Here is a 21,159-nt window from a genome sequence, read left to right on the forward strand (position 1 = left end):
ATGATAAATGTTCTGCAAGTTCTTTTCAGAAGTCCTTAATCAGGTAGGTACTAACTGAAAATCCACAACAAGAGCTTTCCACATACCTTGATATTTTCGGCCTTATCAGTAGGCTCATACATTCTAGGATACCTATCTCTGTAAGTGGCTAGGTAAGTATCGAGTAATATCTCTAATCCCATCATTAGGTTGGTATTGCGTTTATATTATGGTGTATATTTACAATTTACCTACTCGTCAATGTTGAATTGTATGTACTAGGTAGGTAACCTAAGTATCGTGGTGGATAGTATAGGTATATATATAGGTGACCGTCTTGGAGTACTTCCAGTCTTCCTATCTCTTTAATTACCTACCTAGATACAGGATATATAAGCGTATGGAGGTATTTATTAGCTATGGATCTACCTAAGCAGACGTAATTATAGGTCCCATTCTGTAGTGAATCTCATGGATCCATTTATGACAGCCCTGGAGGACCATCAGCTAGTAAGACCATTCAGTACAGATAGGTAATATATTTTGACAAATGCCTACATGTAGCTACCTCGTACTAATTACCTATTCCTAATAACTCAACCTTCTCATATAACAACTATGACACTCATAATCTGCTTTCATCTACTTTTGAGGCACCCATCTTAACATCTATCTCCAATCGGTAACCCCTAAGCTAATGTCGGAAGGCGTACCTCCCCGGGAAGTCGTACATACCTAGGTATATTGCCAAGTACAGCCTGCTACGTATGGAATACGTATCGTGAACTACCTAGTACCTGGTAACTAGTAGTTGCTCTTTCCGTCGCCCGTTTCAGCTTTCCCTTCTAAAGATCGCTCCTTAGTAAATTTACGTGAACGTGCTTCACTTGATTCTTTTAATCTTTTTTTTCACAATTATCCTCCATCCTCTCTTTTCCACCAACCTCCCTTCCACCATCAATACACACTTTCATCGCTTTACTACTGTAATTCACGAGTCAAAGGCTCCTAGCAATTATCTGGGGGTCTGCATCCTTCCACTTGCGTCACGTTTGCTTTGTATCCTTCGATCGAGACCCTCTTTTCCCCAATGATTGCCTCATCCTTCTACTTCACCTGATATAACTCACAGAATGGCCATGGCGCCTCTAAAAGGGTGAGCTACTGCTTTTGCTACAATAATACTTTATACCTACCCCTTCCCTATTTATTATGCTAACTATCCATAGAAAACCGCAGGATCAAGATGATTCTTTCCATAGTTGGATACCTCAAGATCTCCCTGGAAGTCTATCGGCATATGGTCCACGTCATGATAACGACTTTGAAGATATAAGTAAGATTCGGATTCTGCCAACTATGTCGGAGCTCATGTCGACCCGGCAAGACTACCGGCCGCTTTACGACCCTTCGCAATTACATTTGCCAGGGATTCGAGGATTAATCGATCGGCACTTTCGATTACTTCGAGAAGATACAGTTGGGCCGTTGAAAGAAGGCATTTGTGAAGAGCTTCGAATTCTCGAAGATCCCAGAGGTGAACACACCTCTTACTTGCAAAGCAATGTTCGCAAGTATTCGTACAGCGTCGTAGATATTGTTGATACTACCTGCAAACGTCGATCGGGGCTTGAGTTTCACTTGAAGCTTAAACAACCGGAGCTTGCGAGTAGACTCTCAACTGAAGCGCGCGAAGATTGGTGGAGAATATCGAAGCGCTTGGAGATTGGCGCCCTCGTTTGCTTTCTGGAAAGAGACACCGCCGTATTCTTTGCTGTGTCAGACTCCACTATTAGACCCAAGATCGATTCCAACAAGGGAAACAGGGATCGACCACCGTTCGGGAAGCGTGACTTGCACAGTAATGCGAGTTTCGCATACGTTAGCCTAAGCTTAGCTGAGCCCAGCGACACAGATCTCCGAGTAATGCTTCGAGCTATTCGATCTAAGAACCCTACACCCAGATCCTTGATAGAATTCCCTGGCGTATTAGTGCCTTCGTTCAAACCGGCTCTGAGCGCACTTCAACATATCTCAAGGACGTTAGATCTTCCATTTACTAACCTACTTGCGCCAGTCTTAGATGGCCCGATTCAAGTTACCATTCCACCTCCTCTCTATACGACGAAGCCTAAGTTCGCATTTGATTTGAAGTGTCTTACCTCCGATGGAGGAAATTTCACCTTCAGACCCAAAAATGACCCGAACCCCCGTGACCTTTCAATCAGATCAAGCCTAGACGAAGGCCAGTCTCGAGCTCTCCTGAACACACTAAAGAGAGGTCTAGCACTTATTCAAGGACCTCCGGGAACGGGTAAAAGTTACACTGGCGAAGTAAGTGGCATTTAACCTCTATTAAGTATTCACCTATATATGAAACAGATAACTGAGTGAATATAGGCAATCATCAAGGTGCTTTTAGCGAATAAGTACAAGGCAGAAATAGGACCTATAGTCTGCGTTTGTCGTACCAACCATGCCTTAGACCAGCTTCTTGAAAACCTCTGGCACGATGGAGTGAAGAAGATCATCCGGATTGGCTCGAGATCTGAATCGTTGATTCTCCAGCAGGTGAACCTGCGCAAGATCGCACAGGATGTAGAGCGCACTAGATCGGAAAAGAAAACTTTAGGCAAATCTGGTCCGGCATTGGAGAACGCAGAGAAGGCATTGAAGGCTTTCATAACTCAGATACGGACCTCAATGATATCCCAGAGAGAGAAAGAGCATGTCAAGGACACGGCGATGTTGTGTTATAAGGCGATATTCGGCACAGAGCAGGACCAATGGACTGCAAGTATCCACCGGGACGAGGACGCTTACTTCCGTCGTTGGGTCAATGAGGGTGTTGTATCAAACAGTGCACCTAGAGAAATTCGGATATTGATGAAACAAGATCCAACGACATTCAGTCGACAAGAACGCTCCTTACTTCGCGAGATGTGGGCTTCTGCGGTCATCTCTGATTTGGAGGACGAGTTCATCTCCCTTCATCGCAGCCACTGGGCCGCTAAAAAGAGACATGAAATGGGCATAGGTGAGGTAAGTTTAGATTCTCGTCTTGTTAGATATCGTCTCCTTTCAAATCTAGGGTTTCATGATTAGCCATTATTAACGCAGCCCCTCGCGTAGGTGGACCTTCGCATACTCGGACACGCCGATGTTATCGGCGCGACCACCGCAGGCCTGGCTAAGAATTTGACCACCCTTCGAAATCTCAGAGCTAAGGTACTACTCTGCGAGGAAGCTGGTGAGGTGTTAGAGAGCCACATCCTAACATCGTTGCTCCCATCTGTGGAACACGCCATCCTTATCGGAGACCATCTTCAATTGCGTCCCCACATTGACAACTACGAGCTATCTATAGCGAACCCTCGTGGAGAAAAATACTCGTTAGATGTATCGCTGTTTGAAAGGCTTGTTAAACCTCCTCGACCAACCGACCTGAGACTGCCATTTGACATGCTTGAAGTACAGAGGCGAATGCATCCGTCGATTTCCAACTTAATTAGAAGCACTCTGTACAACGATTTGAAAGACTTCAAGGAAGTTGGTGGTTATCCTGAGGTGGCTGGGATGAGGAAACGACTCTATTGGTTTCATCATGAATACCCTGAGAGTCGAACAATACCTAGCCAGAATCAGGTTGCGGATACGTCCCGGACAAACAAATTCGAGGTTGATATGGTTTGTGCCTTCGTATCCCACCTCGTGCGCCAAGGTGTTTATAACCATAACGATATTGCGGTTATCACGCCTTATCTCGGACAGCTGCACAAGTTGAGACAAAGACTTCAAGAATCATTCGAGGTTGTGGTCGAGGATCAAGACCTCATGGATTCACAGGATGAAGATTTTGATGTGACTCCCAATATCCACAGACAGGAATTGGGAAGCTGTTTACGGCTCGCAACGGTTGATAACTTCCAAGGAGAAGAAGCGAAGGTCGTTGTCATTTCCCTAGTACGGAGCAACTTAGATCAGCAATGCGGTTTCATGCAAACCACAAACAGAATCAACGTCCTTCTCTCACGAGCCAAGCATGGGATGTATATCTTTGGAAACTCTACTACGTACGGCGGGGTTGACATGTGGTCGGAAGTCATCAGCATGCTCAAAAAGAACGGGAATATTGGCACTAGCCTTCCGCTTCAGTGTCCGAGACATAAGGATGCACTTATTGAAGTATCAGGTCCCGAAGACTTTGCGCGATTATCCCCAGAGGCAGGTTGCAATGCTCAGTGTCTCCAGGTACTCGAGTGTGGCCATGCGTGCCTCAGCAAGTGCCATGCGGCACCATTACATATGACCATCAAATGTCATCAGCGATGTTCATTGATAAAGAAAATCTGTGGCCACGGCTGTCCAAATAGGTGCGGAGAGCCATGCGAAGAAAATTGCTCGACTGTACTAGAAGGGAAAAAGCTCTTTCTACCTTGTGGGCACTTCTTAACCTCGCCTCGCTGCTGGCAAACTCTGGTACCCGGCGAGATTGAATGTCGCCAACGCATCAAGATAACTATACCGGGATGTAATCATAGTGTAGAATTACCTTGTCAGGGGTATGTCGCTGTGAACGATATCATCTGTCGCGCACGATGTGGTCATTTTCTGCCATGCGGACATCAATGTCCAGGTTCTTGCAAAACCTGTATTGTTCGTGAGGGCGGGAGAGTTGTGAAGGAAGAGCACCGGGACTGTATAAGCATTTGTGGTCGAAGCTACGGCACTTGCAGTCACGTCTGCGAACGACCGTGTCATCCAAACGAAGAATGCCCTCCTTGCGACATGGATTGCGACGTGCAATGCAAACATACGAAATGTCGCAAAACGTGTTCTGAGCGGTGTGTCCCTTGCAAGAAAGACAAATGCTCATCTAGATGTCCTCACAGTCGTTGTACCATGCCGTAAGTTTATTTGATGAAATCTGTTAGATTGATATCAATGCTAATTCTCAATAGGTGTGCGGCGCCATGCAATTGGATTCCTTGCTCCAAACGCTGTAAGAAGGTTCTACAACCTTGCGGTCATCAATGTGAGTGTCAACAACTATCATATAGAAACTATTGATGCTAAAGGTAACATCTAGGTCCGTCTCTCTGCGGAGAGATCTGTCCAGATGCCAGGTATTGCCAGACTTGTGCATCTGAAGATATCAAGAGAACTGTAGTAGATACAATTGAGGTTCGAGAGTACCGTGACATCGACTTAGATACGGACCCTTGTATCTTCCCTAAATGCGGCCATATCATGACAGCATTGAGTATGGATTGTAAGCTAGGCATGTCCGACTACTATGAGAGTCTTGACGATGGTACAGTCATTGCTATCAAGGGTCCGTACGAGCCCCTCACGAGCGCTACTATCAAAGCCTGCCCGAAATGTCGAGGAAGCCTACGGAACATTTCCCGCTATGGAAGATTAGTTCGACAAGCCTTGTTAGATGAATCAACCAGAAGATTCATTCGCTGGTCGCATGCTCAATTTATTATGCTGGAACGACGTCTTCTCGATGAACAACAACAACTGGAGCACTCGAAGAATTCCGAACAACTTCCTAAACTGTTCAACAAAGTAGACAAGCGTGAGATGGGCGTGTTTCAGATTGACCATATGCTGGCAATCCACAAGTCGATCAACAATGATCGATACAAGAGGATCATTGCTCTTTACTTCGATATATTCCTTTGTATGGATCGAGTTAGGGGTGAAGAAAGACCTTACAAACTATTATTTGATCTCGTCGAACAGGCCAATAGCGTCGAGGGGGCAATAGGCCAGTTCGAACCAGGCCCTTCTCGTGTTCACACTCGTGGTGAACTCCTATCTCAGGTCACGCTTTTCCGCTGCTACCTAATGGTCTTGAGCGACTTCCTGAAGTTGAGAAACGATGCGCCTAAGCGTTGCACAACAATGCATTTCGGATTGGAGAAACCAATCGAAGACTGTGAGCTGTTGATCAAACTAGCGCAGACGACCGGTTATATTGTTCAAGAAGCAGAAGGACACATCTTCTTTGCACGACTTGTCGGACTCATCAAGCAGCTGGCCAACTCCGAGGAACACTTTGACCTGAAGGTAGTTGGCTTGTGCGACGCCACCATAGCCAAAGCCAAAGACCATTATTCCCAGGCGCAGGCTCTTGTCCGTGACTACCAACCAGCTACACACCTCCAAAAGGAGTTAGATGCTGTCGGGAAGATGCTTAACCACGGTGTTTTTTACACTGGAATGTCGGTACAAGAGCAACGCGCCATCCACAGAGAAATGGCTAAAAAGCTCACTGGAATTGGCTATTGGGGTACCTGCGCTCACGGCCACCCATTTACTGTGGCAGACGTCAACTCGTTAGGGGAAGATGCCAAGTGCCCAGAATGCGGCGCAAATGTCGGAAAGATTCACCCTTAACTGGGTGGTCGTGTGGTTGGAGCCCGATATAATGAGGGCAGATGGCGGTACGACGCAATGGGAAACAACAAATTTGGCCTCTTCCGAGATGGGACAAATTGTCACAAAACCCCTTTTGTGTCATTGCGCATAAAAACGTGTAACCTGCTAGCCATAGGCACTTGTACTTTGCTTTCCCTTTTCTTCCTTGGCGGCAGAAAATGCCAGAAGAGATGACTCATACATTTACCACCGCTTAAGCTTGGTAAGATCGCCTTATTCGAGGTTGTTGAACTGCGAGGTCCTTATACGACTGTGTTCTGACAGTAATTAAGCAATCAATAAGAACTGCGATGCCCCTTGATTAAAAACTGTGAATCCCTCTTTGCCTAGGTAGGTAGATATCCCTCTTACCTCTACTACGACTTTATAATTTTGGATATATAGTAATAGGGAAAGAAAGCTTTCCATCCTTCGAAGTTACCCATTATTAGTACCAAGCAGTATTATGTAAGGTAGGAGGAAGTCCCTAATAGGGGAGGGGTCTCAACATTACTAATCGGAACGCTCTAGTTAGACGTAACTACAAAAGATCGCGGCGTATATAGAAGTCATGTCATGTGTCGTATTGTCTTAGGACTAGCCATCAACAACTTTGCTCGATCGAACCTCTGCAGGCCGAGCACCGGTATGGCAAGGCCTTCAGCAGACTAGACTCTGAAAGGCTAGCACGCGAGCAAACTGGGCTTCTAGTAGTTGTTATTACTCGTGAGTATCTATATAATATTGATATTAACTTTTCTTAGATGTTAGAGTCTTTCCTCCACAGGGATCTACCTTGCTTACCTACCTACTTAACCACGTCCTGGTAGTTCGCTTTCTATCATTCTGATGTCATCACAATATTAGTTGGAAGCTTTGAGCGCTACAGATTTTCAACTATTATCTACCTACTCCGCTATTTCTCGAAACGTTTAACTTCAGTCACACAAATACAACCTACTTCCAGGCTCGGATCAATAGGGGCTTCAGGCGGTTGATATCATCTTTGGGTATCTCCGCCCAGCTCCAGGGGTGTTATCGGATCACAGCCGAGAAACACACATTCGTGATTTTTTTATATAATACATCTTTTAGGTTGATAATTCATCGACATGGTACCGCCTGCTGCCATGAAGAGGCGCGCCTCAAGCGTTAGCACAGTTGAACTAGCGAGACAGCTCGATGTCAACAAATATCATCAGCCGTGGCTCGACTCGAGAAAGCTGAAGACGGTACCTGCAAATACAGGTCCCGACGAAACCCGATCCGTAAAGTGTTCTCACGATACGACGCTTACCGCACTCGCTCAGCTGGCTGCCTTGAGATTGAACGCTAAACGCGGGATGGTATCTTTGATCGACTCAAATACGCAAATAATCCTTGCCGAAGCTACCCAAACTGTCTCACTCGTCGATGAGAGGCGGCACGCGCCTGGTGATCACATATGGCTTGGGAACGTCTCTCTCCCGCGGCAGGATTGTATGGATGAGCATGCTTTCGGGGCTAAAACAATATTCAAGGACACGGAGGGCGGTGAAGTGAACATGTCAGCGTTTGTTGTTAATGATACGTTGGAAGATGATCGTTTTAAATTTCGTCCTTATGTCACCTCTGGAGCTAGCGTTAGATTCTACGCCGGTGTACCGATTGTCACAAAGCAAGGGTCTGCTATCGGCGTTTATGCTGTTTCGGATACTCAACCGAGGCCTCAGGGTATTGCTCTCGAAGAGGCACGGTTTATGGAAGACGTTGCTCAAGTTGTTGCCAATCATCTGGAGAGGGTTGGTAAGTAATACCTAGCGTCGGGAAGTACTGAATTTAGTATTTCTTGGAAGCAACTGGGCCTCTGCAGATTTAACTAACCATGAGTCTATTAGTGGATGCGATCGGCCGTGTTTCAGAGAGGGATTTTATGAGAGGCATCTCGTATTTTCTGGAGGACTTGTCCGAATACAAGTACCAACTCAGCAAGACGGATCGATTCATGCAACCCAATAACAACACCAAACGTCAATCGGACGTGCGAGCAACTGATCCTCAGAAGGAGCCTCCACGAGGGCGTCGCAGCCAATTCAATTCGACTTCTCTGTCTGGGTCCAAACCCGATTCCTGTAAAAGGGGCATCACTTCACATCAGGCCGATGTAACCCAAGTCCCCCGGTATTCTAGGGAGAGCGTCTCTAGGGGAAGAGAAATGCCTGATTCTCCCGAGGACAATATTCGCAGAATTTTCGATCAGGCTTCTCAATTACTTTGCCAACAAACCAACGCATCCGGGTGTGTATTTGCCGATGCCTCATCAGGCTTATTTTCTCGCCCATCTGAAAGCGGAATCTCACCTCATGGAGATGACGACCCCTCCATAGTTGCAGATGTTAATTTTGAATCGTCCGAAGATGAGGATAATGATATTGAGATCGTTGAGGGTGACGAGGAGCTTTCTCCGGGATGCGAACCCAGCCGGCCGCAAGCGACTTTCAGCGACCGATCGGACGAAATGGCAGATATTCTGAGCCTAATCGTGATAAATGGTCCGGACGAGAAGCACCGCGGAGGTATGATCAAGCGTAAGAATCTGAAGAAATTAATTCTTCGCTATCCGTTTGGCAAATGTTTCTATCTGAATAAGGGACGCGTTGTATCCGATCAAAGCTCTGCTTACGATGAGATGATTGCTGGGGGCGGTGCGAGCCATTTCGTACTAAATGCATCAGTAAAAGATACGGAGGATCCACCTCACAAGTTGTTACCACGGGAACTTCTTAGTCGCATACCAGACGCCAAATGGCTAATATTTTTACCCCTTTTCTATTATGCCCAGGGTAAATGGTTTTCCGCAGGCATCATTTGGGGCGACGACTTCAAGATGGGCGATCCCGACGACGTATTGCCTTATTTTAAGACATTCGGATCTTGCATGATGAGCGAGGTAGCGTGCATGGAGGTTCTCAATACCAACATTGCAAAATCCACATTTATTGCTTCCATTTCTCATGAACTTCGCTCTCCACTCCAGGGCATACTTGGAGCCGGGGAGTTTTTAGAAGATACGACGACTTCAGCTTATCAGACAAGCCTCATAGGCGCGGTGGAAACATGCGGTAAGACGCTATTAGATACCATCGATCATCTTCTCGACTACGCGAAAATCAACAATTTGAACCGAGCGGGCTCGCGCTCCGTAGAATCCAAGAGGGGCAAGATCTGGAAGAGCGCGCGCGATATGGCGGAACCTCTGTCGGATAATTTTGACCTTGCTCTTCTGTTAGAAGAGGTGGTTGAAGCAGTTTTCGCGGGTCAAACTTTTCGCAAGATAAACCTCCGACAACATGATCCCGTCAATGATTCGACGGCACAAATAAAAGCGATGAGCATTGATGACGCGTCAACGACCGAGGAGCAGATCCACTCTGGCAGCCAGAAGTTTTCCGGTAAAGTATTCTTAGTACTTCATATCCAGAAATTGGAATCTTGGTGCTTGCAAGGACAAACAGGGGGGCTTCGCCGCGTTATCATGAACGTTGTTGGCAATGCCATTAAATACTGCGCCACAGGATGTATCGACGTGTCACTTAGGGCGAAACAAGTGAAGAAATCCGACATTGAGGTCGAAATTTCTGTAAAAGACACCGGAATTGGAATGTCGCAAAGTTTCCTCTCTAATCACCTATTCAAAGCCTTCACACAAGAAGACTCATTCATGCCAGGGACAGGTCTCGGTCTTTCGATTACGTCCCAGATCGTTGAGAATATGGGTGGTGGTATTAAGGTTGATAGTGAGAAGGGGGTTGGGACGCATGTCAATATCTCAATTCCGATGCAGATCGCTGCCGCGGGATTATGCGGCGGCGTTCAGTGCGACAATCTGCGCGATGCGATGAATGCTGCTAGGGGCAAGAAGGTCTGCCTGCTAGGCCCTGTCATTGGCAGCAAGGGAAGTCCTAGCAGAGAGCTTTCCGCGCTTGAGTCCTCCCTTGCTACCTTCTGTCGAGATTGGTTCGATATGACTGTCATCGAAACCGATTCTGCTGAGGCCAACAAGGACACGGCAATCTACATATATGCCGAGCCGCCGCCGATAGAACGCCTCCTAGAGCGAACGAAAGAGGGAGGGTATGATAAATCAGCTTGGCTTGTCATATGTACGAATGCCTTCGAAGCTGCTGCGCTGCGGACAGCTGGTATCGAGGATCTTGTTTCCCTTGGTAGGATAATTGAGGTCATCAGCCAACCTGTGGGCGTGCGTAAGCTTGGGAAGGTACTGTTACAGTGCCTCCAGCATTTTGGAGGCAATGAGACGAATGAAAAGAATAACGTTCAGCAACCGCGCTCTAGGACACCTTCGCCATCTAGTGCACATTACCGAGCCTCAGAAGATAATTCGGCGACTGGATCTAGTTCTTTGCCGGCCGTCACCGACCAGAAGAAGGGGCCAGGGAGGCCATCGCTAAAAGACTTTAAGTGGAGAACGGAGCAATTGCAGACGAAGATTCCTCTGGATAGGAGGGTAGTCCCGATATCGCGCGTCAGCGACATATCCAGCTTTTCGGCCATCCAGCGGAGCCGCACGCAATCTAGAGACTTGTCGGTCCGGTCGCCGCGCATACTCCTCGTGGACGACAACGCGATCAACCTCAAGCTCTTGGTGACCTTCATGAGCAAGATCGAGCTGCCGTACGTTGAAGCCATGAACGGCCTCGAGGCGGTAACCAAGTTCAAGGATACGACGGACAAGCAACGCTTCGACTTCGTGCTCATGGACGTTCAGATGCCGGTCATGGACGGCCTGGAGGCCACGAGACAAATCCGCGAGTTCGAGAGACAGAAGAGGGCCGCCGGGAAGGCGGTGACGTCGGCGAATATCATCGCGATCACGGGGGTGGGTAATGAGGATATGCGGAAGGAGGCCATGGTGGCCGGGGTTTCCCAGTTCCTGACAAAGCCGATCAAGTTTAAGGCACTGCAGCAGATTCTGCTTGAGCAATCCGCCATTGGACAGGGTGGCCCTTTATGAGGCGTTTGTTCTTCTCGCGTACCCTTCGCTGGTTGATTTAGGTGCCGGTACTTACGGCTTGATATGATTTTTAATCATCTACAACATCGGATTTCGGATTTCGAAACTACCATGATAGGTTTCATCGGTCGCATACCCTTGGGAGTTTTGATGATTTCAATGTCATTTACCCATCAACCTGCTATGTAACTTATTCATACCATCTATCGTTCAATTAGCATATCATCTTTGCGGCTGTTGACCTACCTACGCGGGTAGCTTTCATCTTTTTTTTGGAAACGGGTACGGGTAGTTGGGGACAGCACCACGATTGGTTACATCGATAACCACAATATTTCTACTTGGCATGTAATAGGTAGTAATTAATGAATCGGCATTTCAACTCTTTGTTGAATATTAAAATAGTCATTGTTGTAAGTTATATTTGACAATTTCTTGTTGATGCTGAAAATAAAGTCTTCATGATGACAAATTTGATGAATGAAAGGAAATAGAGAGAAGGGGCTGAAGGGGAAAAGGGTGGGCGGAAGAGATCACGTGCTCCCTCTATATGGGTTATAATTTTATTTTCTTAGTCAGCATCTGCCCCGCCTTTTTAGTTCACCGGACATGCATCAATTGATTTCCAGTCTTCCCTCTTCTTTGTTCTCCTCAACTAAATCGTGAACGACAACTCAATGAGGCGAAATGACTTTAGAGGATAGATATTGTCTCTTGCATACCGTCTTCCGATACTACTATATACCAGACACGGTATTGAGGCCCAATCAATCAATGTCTCACCGAGCTCTTCAGTGTTTGGCGGCCGCAGGTGGTTCTCCAGAGGCGCAGGCGATTGGCTGAGACCTCTCGTAACCGCCAACCGCCAAAACGGCCACTACCAATAATATACAAGCGCGCGTCTCCATCTCCAGTTGTCGAAACACAAGATGAAGGGACCTCAAGTACCCTTGAAGCGCTTAGCCAACCTTTCCTCAAGCCCAATCTACATATGATACAACAGATACCTGCCAGCTTTCCTAAATCATGCTCTACCCAGGCTGGCGGAGAAGCCTAAACCAATACAATGTTATTGGTCAATCTCTCCCGAGCTGTCTGGTCCTCTCGACGGGCCTCAATTTCATCTTACGAGCTCATCTTGGCCGAAACTACAGCAAAACCCGGTCCCTTCAACGTCATGGGCCTGCATCCGACGGTAAGAGTGGCTAGATGCGCGCCATCACCTTGTCCGATGTTTTTGTACAAGATGTCACCTTTCCCCCAAAGCTCTGGGCGGGTGAAGATCTTCGAGGCAGGTGATCGTTCTTCCAGATATTTCGCGGGTCGTCTTCGTGATCGTGTGAGGCTCTTCTTTCTCCGCTGATCTTCTTTGTTGTCTATCAATAACCATTCTCTTGTTTGCTATTGTCTTCCCGTGGCTCAGCCCTGATTCGATTCTAAAGGGTGTTCGGCCTTCCTTTGAGACATTCTCGCTCTTTATCGTCCCGACTGAGTAATATGAATCGCTGTTGCTCCATGCCTGCAACATCTTGATATACTTCTGTTCGGTTTCGTTTTTCCTTTTCTGTCATAGACTTTCCTTTCTTTTTTTTCCTTGCAGAAAAATAAAAAATCATTCCAAATGCTCATTCTAGTTCTGTTCTCACACCTCCTTTTATTCTCCGAGGCCTCGGCGGCGGGTCCGCTGAGGAGAGGAGAGAGGTACGTTCTCGATGGGATAGAGAGGCTCGACGATGGTCGGCTAACACATTATAGATTAAGATGGCGAAATGTTGCAGGGGCATCGAACGTGTACAGATTCGCAAACACTTCCAGTGTAGCTACTACGTCGGTAACGTCTTTGGGAGACGAAGCCTCTTCACTGCCAGCGCTTGGCGAAACATCAACGCAATCCTCATCTCAACCTTTAAGTTCATCCATAACATCAGACGCTCAGTCAGGGTCGTTATCGACCGCGGTTGCTTCGAGTACAAGCGCGCCATCGACCTCGACTGGATTAACGTCTTCGACTTCAATCTCTCGATCGTTCACCCTCATCGAGAGTAGTACTATTCCCGCTATCAGCATATTTCCATCTTCTACAGTACTCATTGGACCTTCCCCCTCTAATGGAACCGACTCGAACGCGAGTGCTACATCATCCAACGTGGAACAGGCACCATCAGTAAGCTCGACCGGGCTATCTATCTCGACTTCTTCGTCGATTCCACTGGTGTCAGCGTCTTCAGCTGTCTCTGGCTCCGTTTCTAGCTATGAATCCCAGCCCACCACGACGCAGAGCGAGACAAGCCAGTCAAAATTGGCCAGCGTCACTTTTGCATCATCAATCTCAACTTCTGCTGCCAATCCTTCTACGTCAACTGACAATGGGGGTGTTGGTGCTTCAAGTAGCTCTTTGGCTCCAAGTATCACATCTGCACCATCGAGCTCGGATGCGTTCGTACCAATAACAAAATCATCATATACGTCCCACTCCGTGTCAGCAACTGGCTCAATGAATGATAATATCCCTACTATTATCAGTTCTATTCCAGCTTCGAGTACGACGGTATCTCCTCAAGTGCTTGCTAGCAACTTGGCCGACGCAAAGCGTTATAACGAAGTCTTCGCTGGATTAACTGAGCAGTCTGCGTGCACAGCGGGTCAAGTTGCCTGCGTCAACGGAAACATCGGCCAATGTTCTAGTGACGGCACATTCGACATAATCCCCTGCGCTAGCAACCTAACTTGCTATGCCTTGCCGATGACAACGGTTGTCGGTGTACAAATTGGTTGCTGGGATGACGCCACCGTTAAGAAGGCTCTGGGTGATGATGTACCTTCCGTATCCAGTTCGAGTTCGACCGCATCCGGTGGGCTGATCACAGTGACGATCACGCCGACCTTTACCGAGACGGCTCAAACCACAGTGACGATGGGTTCATCCACAGAAAGCTCGTCATCTGCAGAAATATCTTCGACGACTGATCCTTCGGTGCCCAGTCCTACTGAAGCTCCCCCGAAAACGGTGACCGTTACTTTCATCCCTAGCACCTTTAGCACTGTGACCAAATCGAGTTCGAGTTCAACTCCACAAATAATCACACAAACCGTCACCGTGACTCCCTCGCCCTCGGCAACCTCGTCTTCGACTATTGAATTGCCTTCACCGCCGTTAATTACAAGCACTTCTACTCTCCAATCCATTCCCACCGACTCAGGTCTCCATGTCATCCCGATCGAGACCGACGCTATTGGTCTCCCTGACATCCCAGGCTTACCTGGCGGTAATGATGATGGTTCGCCATTTGCCACAAACACTAAGCATTTCGGCCTTACTACAGCAACAAATAGCCAAGCTCCAGCCACAATCACTGTGACTGAGAAGGAGACGGAAACAGTAACGACGACTACGACAGATATGGCCACGACAACTGCCACGGTAACGGCCTAGGTACATGTCGGGGAATTCATATGGATAAAGAGAGGTTTCGGCGTATTTTGAGAAAATATTTAGCACGGAGTTTGGGGAATATTGATTTTCGCATACATGTCTTGGGAGGTCGGTAGTGCAGGAAAAGGAAATACCCTTCTTACTAATATTTACTTCACTTTACTACTTTTAATATACTTATACCTAAAGTCATCTGCTAATTTTCCGTCGTAGGTGATGTGCTAGTTGAATTAACGCTACGAGCTATAAATAGGGGTATTCATCAACTTACTTTCCGCGATTTTTGAAGCCTTGATAAATACTTGGCGCTGTTGTGCTCGTTACGTGAACAATGTAAGCCGTCTTTATGCGAAAATATCTCCTATGCCCGATATATCCCGTATATATAAAGTCGACTTACTTGGTTACATCGGAAGACGAAGCGGGGTCGGCGGACATATATAGGAGTCAATGGCACAATACCACTCGATAGCAATTGGCATTCCTCCTATAGGAAGGTAGGCATGCTAAGATGGCTTGGTATATTTTTGATGAAATGGGCATATTTTCTTCGTGCTCTCTCCTCCTCATCTCTTTTAACGCCACGTTAAGGGGCATCATCACATCACCACAACCTTAGCAGCCATGGTATCCCGCCCACTCGCTAGCCGAACTCCCCACAACTCCGAACCCACCAACTCTTCCTCCCCCAGCCGAGATGGCGCGGACGATGAAGAAAACCGCCTCACGCAGAAATTCGCGGCCTTCAGATATCTGGTCCCGCTGACCCAAAACCCGGACGTCCTCTTCCTCAACGCCGCGTCGGCGCCCCCGTCCAATCTCGTCGTCCACGAGGCTATCACCAAGTACTCATCCGACGCGCTGTACGCGGCGGACCCGCACGCGGCGTGGCGCGAGACGCGCGAGGAGGCGCGCGGGTTAATCGCGAGGTGCATTAACGCGGAGAACCCGCGAACGCTGGCGTTCACGCGCGACACGACGGAGGGGCTAGGCGGGTTCGTGCGTGCCCTCGCCGGCGCCGCGGGGTTCGGGAAGGGGGATAATGTCGTGCTGCTTGATAACGAGCACCCGAATATGGTGTTCTGCTGGCTTGCGCTGCGCGAGAGCACGGGGATCGAGGTTCGGATCGTGCCGACGGTGGAGCGGGCGCGGAGAGAGGGGCGAGTACGTGCCGTGGGGATGGAGACGTTAAGGCCGTATGTGGATGCGCGGACGCGCGCGGTGGGGATTAGTTCCGTTTCGTTCGATGCGGGGCAGGTCCACGATGTGCAGGGTATCTGCGCGGAGCTGAGGCCCAGGGGCGTGCACGTCCTCGCGGACGTGTCGCAGCACGTGGGGATCGCGCGCTTAGACGTCCGGGAGATGGGCGTTTCGGCCGCGGCGTTCAGTCTGCATAAGGGGCTGAACTGCCCCACCGGCGTAGGCGCGCTGTATGTTTCGCCCCGCGCGTTCGCCGAGTCGGGGGACCTGGTCCCGCCCGTTGTTAATATGGCCGCGGTCGGGAATATGAGAGAGAGCTTGCTGGTCGATGTGGATCAGCCGGTGCAGTACTTCCCGGACGCGAGGAGGTTCGAGCATCAGAATATGAGCCTGGTGGGCGTGGCGGCGGCCGCTGCGTTCACGCGGTTTTATCTGGAGGTCCTGGGACCGGGGGATGTGGAGGGGTATCTGTATTATCTGACGGGGTCGCTGAGGCGCGAGTGTGAGGCTCTAGGGATTAGGGTCGTGGGGCCGGTGGAGAGGAGGGAGAGGGCGCCGCATATTTGTGTGCTGGACCTGGATGCGGAGACGTGGGGGCCGTACCTGGCCGGGTTTTGGGGCGCGAGGTTCACGGTGAATCGGTTGGGGATTCGGGTCTCGTTTGGCTTCTTCAACTCGGTGGAGGATGTTAGGAGGTTTGTGCGAGTGCTAGAGTTAGGGGTTGAGAGGGGGTTGCGCGTGTGATGCTGACGCAGTGTTGTAGGGTTAACCATGAATGACAATACTATTTCATTACTGTAACCTAGGATCTGCCTTACATACAACTGATTGATTAGGGTTAGCATTCCATTGGTTGAATGAATGTAGTCCGCTCCCAGTCATCCAAATTGGCGTAATACGATGTGCATGCTTCTTCTCTCAAAGCACACATCGGATTTTTTGCTCCATAGAAAAGTCCACAACGTGAATAGTTCTGTAACAAGTTCTCTCCAGCCTCTTCAGCACCACGTACTAGCATTTGGAGACAAGTGTCGTCATCACTTTCCAATCCTTCCAACAGAATCCGCATATCAAAACGGGGGGATAGCCAAGGTTCGTCCTCGTTTAGGCGGCGATACGTCAACAATTCGGCCTGAATCAAGGCCCAGACCGCGCCCAGTCGTTGATTCCCACAATAAACTGATTTTGACAGTCTTTCTTCCTCAAATTCATGAATATAATGACTGCAAACCTCGACATCGTCTTCCTCGTCCTCACATTCATCCTCGTGGTGAGTAGGTTTGTCTCGTCGCTTAGCAACATCATGCTGGAGGATGGCAATTAATACTTTCCAACCTAGAATTATCTCTGATGTCCACGTTCCAGAGTTTTCCTCGAATAGGAGCACTGCTAGTTCCGCTGGATTAATCTCCGGGTGTTGACAGTCATCCCCTGGGTCATGTCCCGATAGCAAAGAGATAGAGATCTTTGCAGTAGCACAAGGATCAGCACGGAATGTTAATAAACATACGAGACAAGCGATAATTCCGAAGAGATTTTCTCCGGGCATGCCACCATTCGCTAAGCAAAGTGCCGTCAGGACTAGGGCGTGAAGGGGGCTGACTTTGAGCTCCAATCCACAATGACCACAGCGTTTGAGAAACAATCCACTCGGCGTATTGATGTCTGGGCGCCATTCTACCCCGAATATTGATGCAATGCAATGGCAGATTGCTTGAACCGACGTATGGCAAAACATATGTTTCCACTGGCTTGGAATTGCTGGTTCTCCCGATGCGTATAAATGCCGAATGCAAGGAGAATCAGCATCCCACCTCCCACAAGGGTCAACCTCCTGTCCAGGATATCGAGTTTGGCCGGTAAATGCATTACCCAAGGTCTGAGGCGGCACTGTGCTATGCGATCGTATGATGGTAACAAAGAGAGTATCCAGAACAGTAAGACCGGATTTATCAATGTAATTAACGCCGATTGACAACGAATCATCTAACTCTGTTAGTAGGACGTCCATAACCATACAGCAGGTTTTCCCCCCATCCAAGAATCTTGCTGCCAGATGAAATGGGGAGATGTCAGAATAGCACTCTCGCAATCTATCCCTACGATAGCGTGCGATCTTGTAAATAGCATCTCTGTTTCGCGATATTATGGCGAAACTAAATCCCTCTGCCTCCAATTCTTTTGGTGACCGTTCTACGGCCTTCACGATCGAATTGGCATCTAAAGGAAGGCTCTCAGGTTGGATTGCAGAGAATGCGTTTTCTTGAAGCCCTTTCCCAATAGTACTTGCAAGATCCCTAGATAGGTCATCGGTACGCCATTGAGACCAGGTAGATTCATCGTCAATATCAAAACGTGCGTCTGGCTCGTCGGATGACTGTGAGGGAGGGGATGGAATGTCTTCATACTCAGGATCTTCATGATGTATGGTCCATCTACAGAGTTGAGTCGGACTGTCAAATGGTGGAACGATTGCTGTGGATGAAGAGGACTCTGATGTTTCTTCGAAGGTGATATGGTGATCTGGCGTGGGTGGAACAAGATGCTTGGCAAATGACTTGAAGTTGATCAAGGAGAAAGTCCAAGTTTTTGGTCCCCTACCCCAGTATTTCGCCGTCATGAAAGAATACATCCAGAAGTCGTGAAGCCATGTTGCAGTAGATCTAGTCGAAGTACTTCGTCAGAACTTTAGGTCATCATATCTTAGTTGTCGGAAAATTGTCTTACTTCTTTTCGTCTCTGTCCAATTGGGCCAGCAAGTCATCCTCCCGTCCGCTTAAAAAGAATATTGCTCTATCAAAAAGAACCTTTTTCTGGATTAGTTGCATAGTTGGCGACAAAGAATTATGGGATGCCGAAGGAGATGGCCCCCCATGCGGACTCTTCACATCCACGAAATCCGGGGTAGTAGGACCAATGACAGATGGTGAAGGGTTATCATTGCCGCTAGACCTGCGAAATAAGGCGGCGTATGGGAGGTCATGTCGAAGAAACCTAAGGTAGCAATTAGTTAAACAATCTCTAACACAATTTCTCAACTTACAACCCAGGAGTCCAAGTTATCTGTTCATTTTCTCGGATAGACTGATTTATGTACCGCTTGAGTTGCTTCTTATCCACTGATTTCTGGAAATCGCCCTGATTGATGAGAGCATCAGATGTGCTCGTCCCATCTTGTAAGCGACGTTTTCCAAGGGCAGTGATGACGGCTTCTTTTTCTTCAGCTACAGTTCTCTTTTTTATTCCCCATTTTTTGAATTGATATCGGTACTGGTGAACTCTAGTTGGCGGCATAGTCGATTAGCAAAGGAACACGATAATGATAAATAGAGGCAGAATACTGACTGAGCATTGAAACTGTACTCAACTTCCATTCGCCGGGAAAGGTTTGCAAGTTTATTATTTTCCTCTATATAAACCCGGACGATAACCGGCTTGAGGCATTCCCATCTTTGATTATATGGGACATCCAAGAACTTTTCGACAGAATCTTGAGAAGCAGAGGGCATCAAGGGGTCCATCTTATCCGAGATGGTAGGTTTCAACTAAGCGTGTCAGAATATTGTAGACTGCAGTGATGAGGTTTTGAGATGAAAAATGTAGTTCAAAAAATAGAAAAAGTTCCCAACCCGACAAAATGGCATAGCCTTATTTATAATGCCACTGAGTTGGAGTAATCAAGGCGAACCAAGTACCTTGTTACTTACCTACCTAGGTAGGCAACCAAGCAGCCAAGTTGAATGCAGGACAATTGACGTATACTAGCTGTGGGTCTTGGATGTGAGCCACATCAGGCATTGACAAAAGGGGAGCAGCCAATCAGAGCTCATCTGGTTTCTTTAACAAATAGAGACAAGCCAATAAAAACGCGATGGAATATCAAAATATTACTGTTACACAGCATTGGCGTCGTCGTAGCATCGTGCCGAAGCTGATCGGCAACATATAGTGAATAAGGAGGCTGCATGACTGAATGAACAAAACGATACTGGCCACTTAGACGTCAGCCGATTGAGCCACCTACCTTTATGTACCTAAGTATAATATTGTACCCACCTGCAGTACAAATAGATAATGGCAAATTGTATCTCAGTACAAATAGAGAATGGCAAATCGTATCTCAGTACAAATGGATAGAGTCCAATAACATGGAGCAGACGATAGAAGTGTGCTACCATGGACCATGTATTCCTTATGTCGAGCTGGTAACAAGGCGGAGCGCAGCTCGTTTCTCGGTAAGGAACATGATGCCAACTTACCAGCGATTCATAGTTCCGGTTAGTTTAGAAGGGCAAAACTGGGCACTATTTCCATGTAGATAAATACCCATTTGGTTTCCATTCTGGGTTTCTCTCCTCTCCCTTCCTCATGTATACCTAAGGTTGTTGAGTTGCGTAGCCAATTCAAGAGTCCTATCATCCTAAGAACTGGCTTATACAAGTTCCCCAAGGGTCTGCGGCATATAAGCCACTACCTCTTGAGATACAACCTTTTTTGAACTTGAAGATTTTCCTACCTAAGCATACAAACTATCCTTTACCTCTACAGATCATACATTCCAAGTCTGGCCTGTCTTATCACAGTTTTACGTTTTCGTAGAACATATCTGTTGACAGACCATGCCTTACGACGCTTGCTCTTCTGGTCAGAAGGCCAACTTGTAGGTCTTATTTCTTGAATGGATACTTGCACTCGTTCATGTTAGATTCGTGCTAACTCTTAGAGGATAGCTGCCGGAGACATGACAAATCGGGAAGCGATAATGATAGTACGAAGACTCGTCGTGGTTCACCGGTACCTCAACCCCCGGACGTTTCCGGCCACAACGACAGCTCTGCGGGAACCCACAAAGATAAAGACAACATGGATCTTGATCTCCTTGGATTCGGAGCTCAATTCGATGATAAGAAATAAGTCGGCGCTGATACTATACGTGGATGACTACGAGTGGTTGCGACAGGCTTGTCAACCACTTATGCTACTGTCATGAAGCCCAACTTAAACTCTGACCTCATCTTGGTTTATATGTGTTATCATCGTGGGGATTGCTGACGTTTTCACCGGTCTTTCCTACCGTACTTCGCCATGTCTGCGGTTGTTGGGT

The 21,159-nt window shown here is 47.7% G+C and overlaps 6 protein-coding genes across 6 annotated transcripts; 5 read left to right on the plus strand and 1 right to left on the minus strand.

The window, feature by feature from the left end:
* Positions 1 to 1,112: 1,112 nt before the first annotated feature.
* On the plus strand, positions 1,113 to 6,810 carry F4807DRAFT_469027 (putative NF-X1 finger and helicase domain protein; the record flags this gene model as incomplete). The annotated part of the gene is made up of 7 exons (XM_048002662.1): positions 1,113 to 1,135; positions 1,242 to 2,313; positions 2,380 to 3,021; positions 3,112 to 4,823; positions 4,860 to 4,886; positions 4,941 to 5,014; positions 5,069 to 6,810. 7 exons carry the CDS (start codon positions 1,113 to 1,115, stop codon positions 6,385 to 6,387), a joined length of 4,869 nt encoding a protein of 1,622 aa, XP_047852321.1. The 3' UTR covers positions 6,388 to 6,810.
* A 473-nt stretch (positions 6,811 to 7,283) lies between these two features.
* Positions 7,284 to 11,886, plus strand: F4807DRAFT_433389 (uncharacterized protein). The gene is made up of 2 exons (XM_047998672.1): positions 7,284 to 8,202; positions 8,270 to 11,886. Exons 1-2 carry the CDS (start codon positions 7,972 to 7,974, stop codon positions 11,420 to 11,422), a joined length of 3,384 nt encoding a protein of 1,127 aa, XP_047852322.1. The 5' UTR covers positions 7,284 to 7,971; the 3' UTR covers positions 11,423 to 11,886.
* A 1,003-nt stretch (positions 11,887 to 12,889) lies between these two features.
* F4807DRAFT_167312 (uncharacterized protein) lies at positions 12,890 to 15,167 on the plus strand. Its single transcript, XM_047993414.1, has 2 exons — positions 12,890 to 13,123; positions 13,178 to 15,167. The coding sequence occupies exons 1-2, from the start codon at positions 13,044 to 13,046 to the stop codon at positions 14,853 to 14,855; spliced, it is 1,758 nt and encodes a 585-aa protein (XP_047852323.1). The 5' UTR covers positions 12,890 to 13,043; the 3' UTR covers positions 14,856 to 15,167.
* Positions 15,168 to 16,846, plus strand: F4807DRAFT_167306 (PLP-dependent transferase). The gene has a single exon (XM_047993413.1). The coding sequence runs from the start codon at positions 15,480 to 15,482 to the stop codon at positions 16,797 to 16,799; it is 1,320 nt and encodes a 439-aa protein (XP_047852324.1). The 5' UTR covers positions 15,168 to 15,479; the 3' UTR covers positions 16,800 to 16,846.
* On the minus strand, positions 16,847 to 19,651 carry F4807DRAFT_167323 (uncharacterized protein). Its single transcript, XM_047993415.1, has 4 exons — positions 19,401 to 19,651; positions 19,099 to 19,335; positions 18,783 to 19,049; positions 16,847 to 18,718 (listed from the first exon to the last, which is right to left on the minus strand). The coding sequence occupies exons 1-4, from the start codon at positions 19,574 to 19,576 to the stop codon at positions 16,894 to 16,896; spliced, it is 2,505 nt and encodes an 834-aa protein (XP_047852325.1). The 5' UTR covers positions 19,577 to 19,651; the 3' UTR covers positions 16,847 to 16,893.
* Positions 19,652 to 20,674: 1,023 nt separating this feature from the next.
* F4807DRAFT_462250 (uncharacterized protein) lies at positions 20,675 to 20,969 on the plus strand (the record flags this gene model as incomplete). The annotated part of the gene is made up of 2 exons (XM_048001800.1): positions 20,675 to 20,715; positions 20,786 to 20,969. The coding sequence occupies 2 exons, from the start codon at positions 20,675 to 20,677 to the stop codon at positions 20,967 to 20,969; spliced, it is 225 nt and encodes a 74-aa protein (XP_047852326.1).
* Between the last annotated feature and the right edge of the window lie 190 nt (positions 20,970 to 21,159).

This window comes from Annulohypoxylon truncatum (genome assembly GCF_022578515.1).
Source record: "Annulohypoxylon truncatum strain CBS 140777 unplaced genomic scaffold F4807scaffold_25, whole genome shotgun sequence".
NCBI classification, from domain to species: domain Eukaryota; kingdom Fungi; phylum Ascomycota; class Sordariomycetes; order Xylariales; family Hypoxylaceae; genus Annulohypoxylon; species Annulohypoxylon truncatum.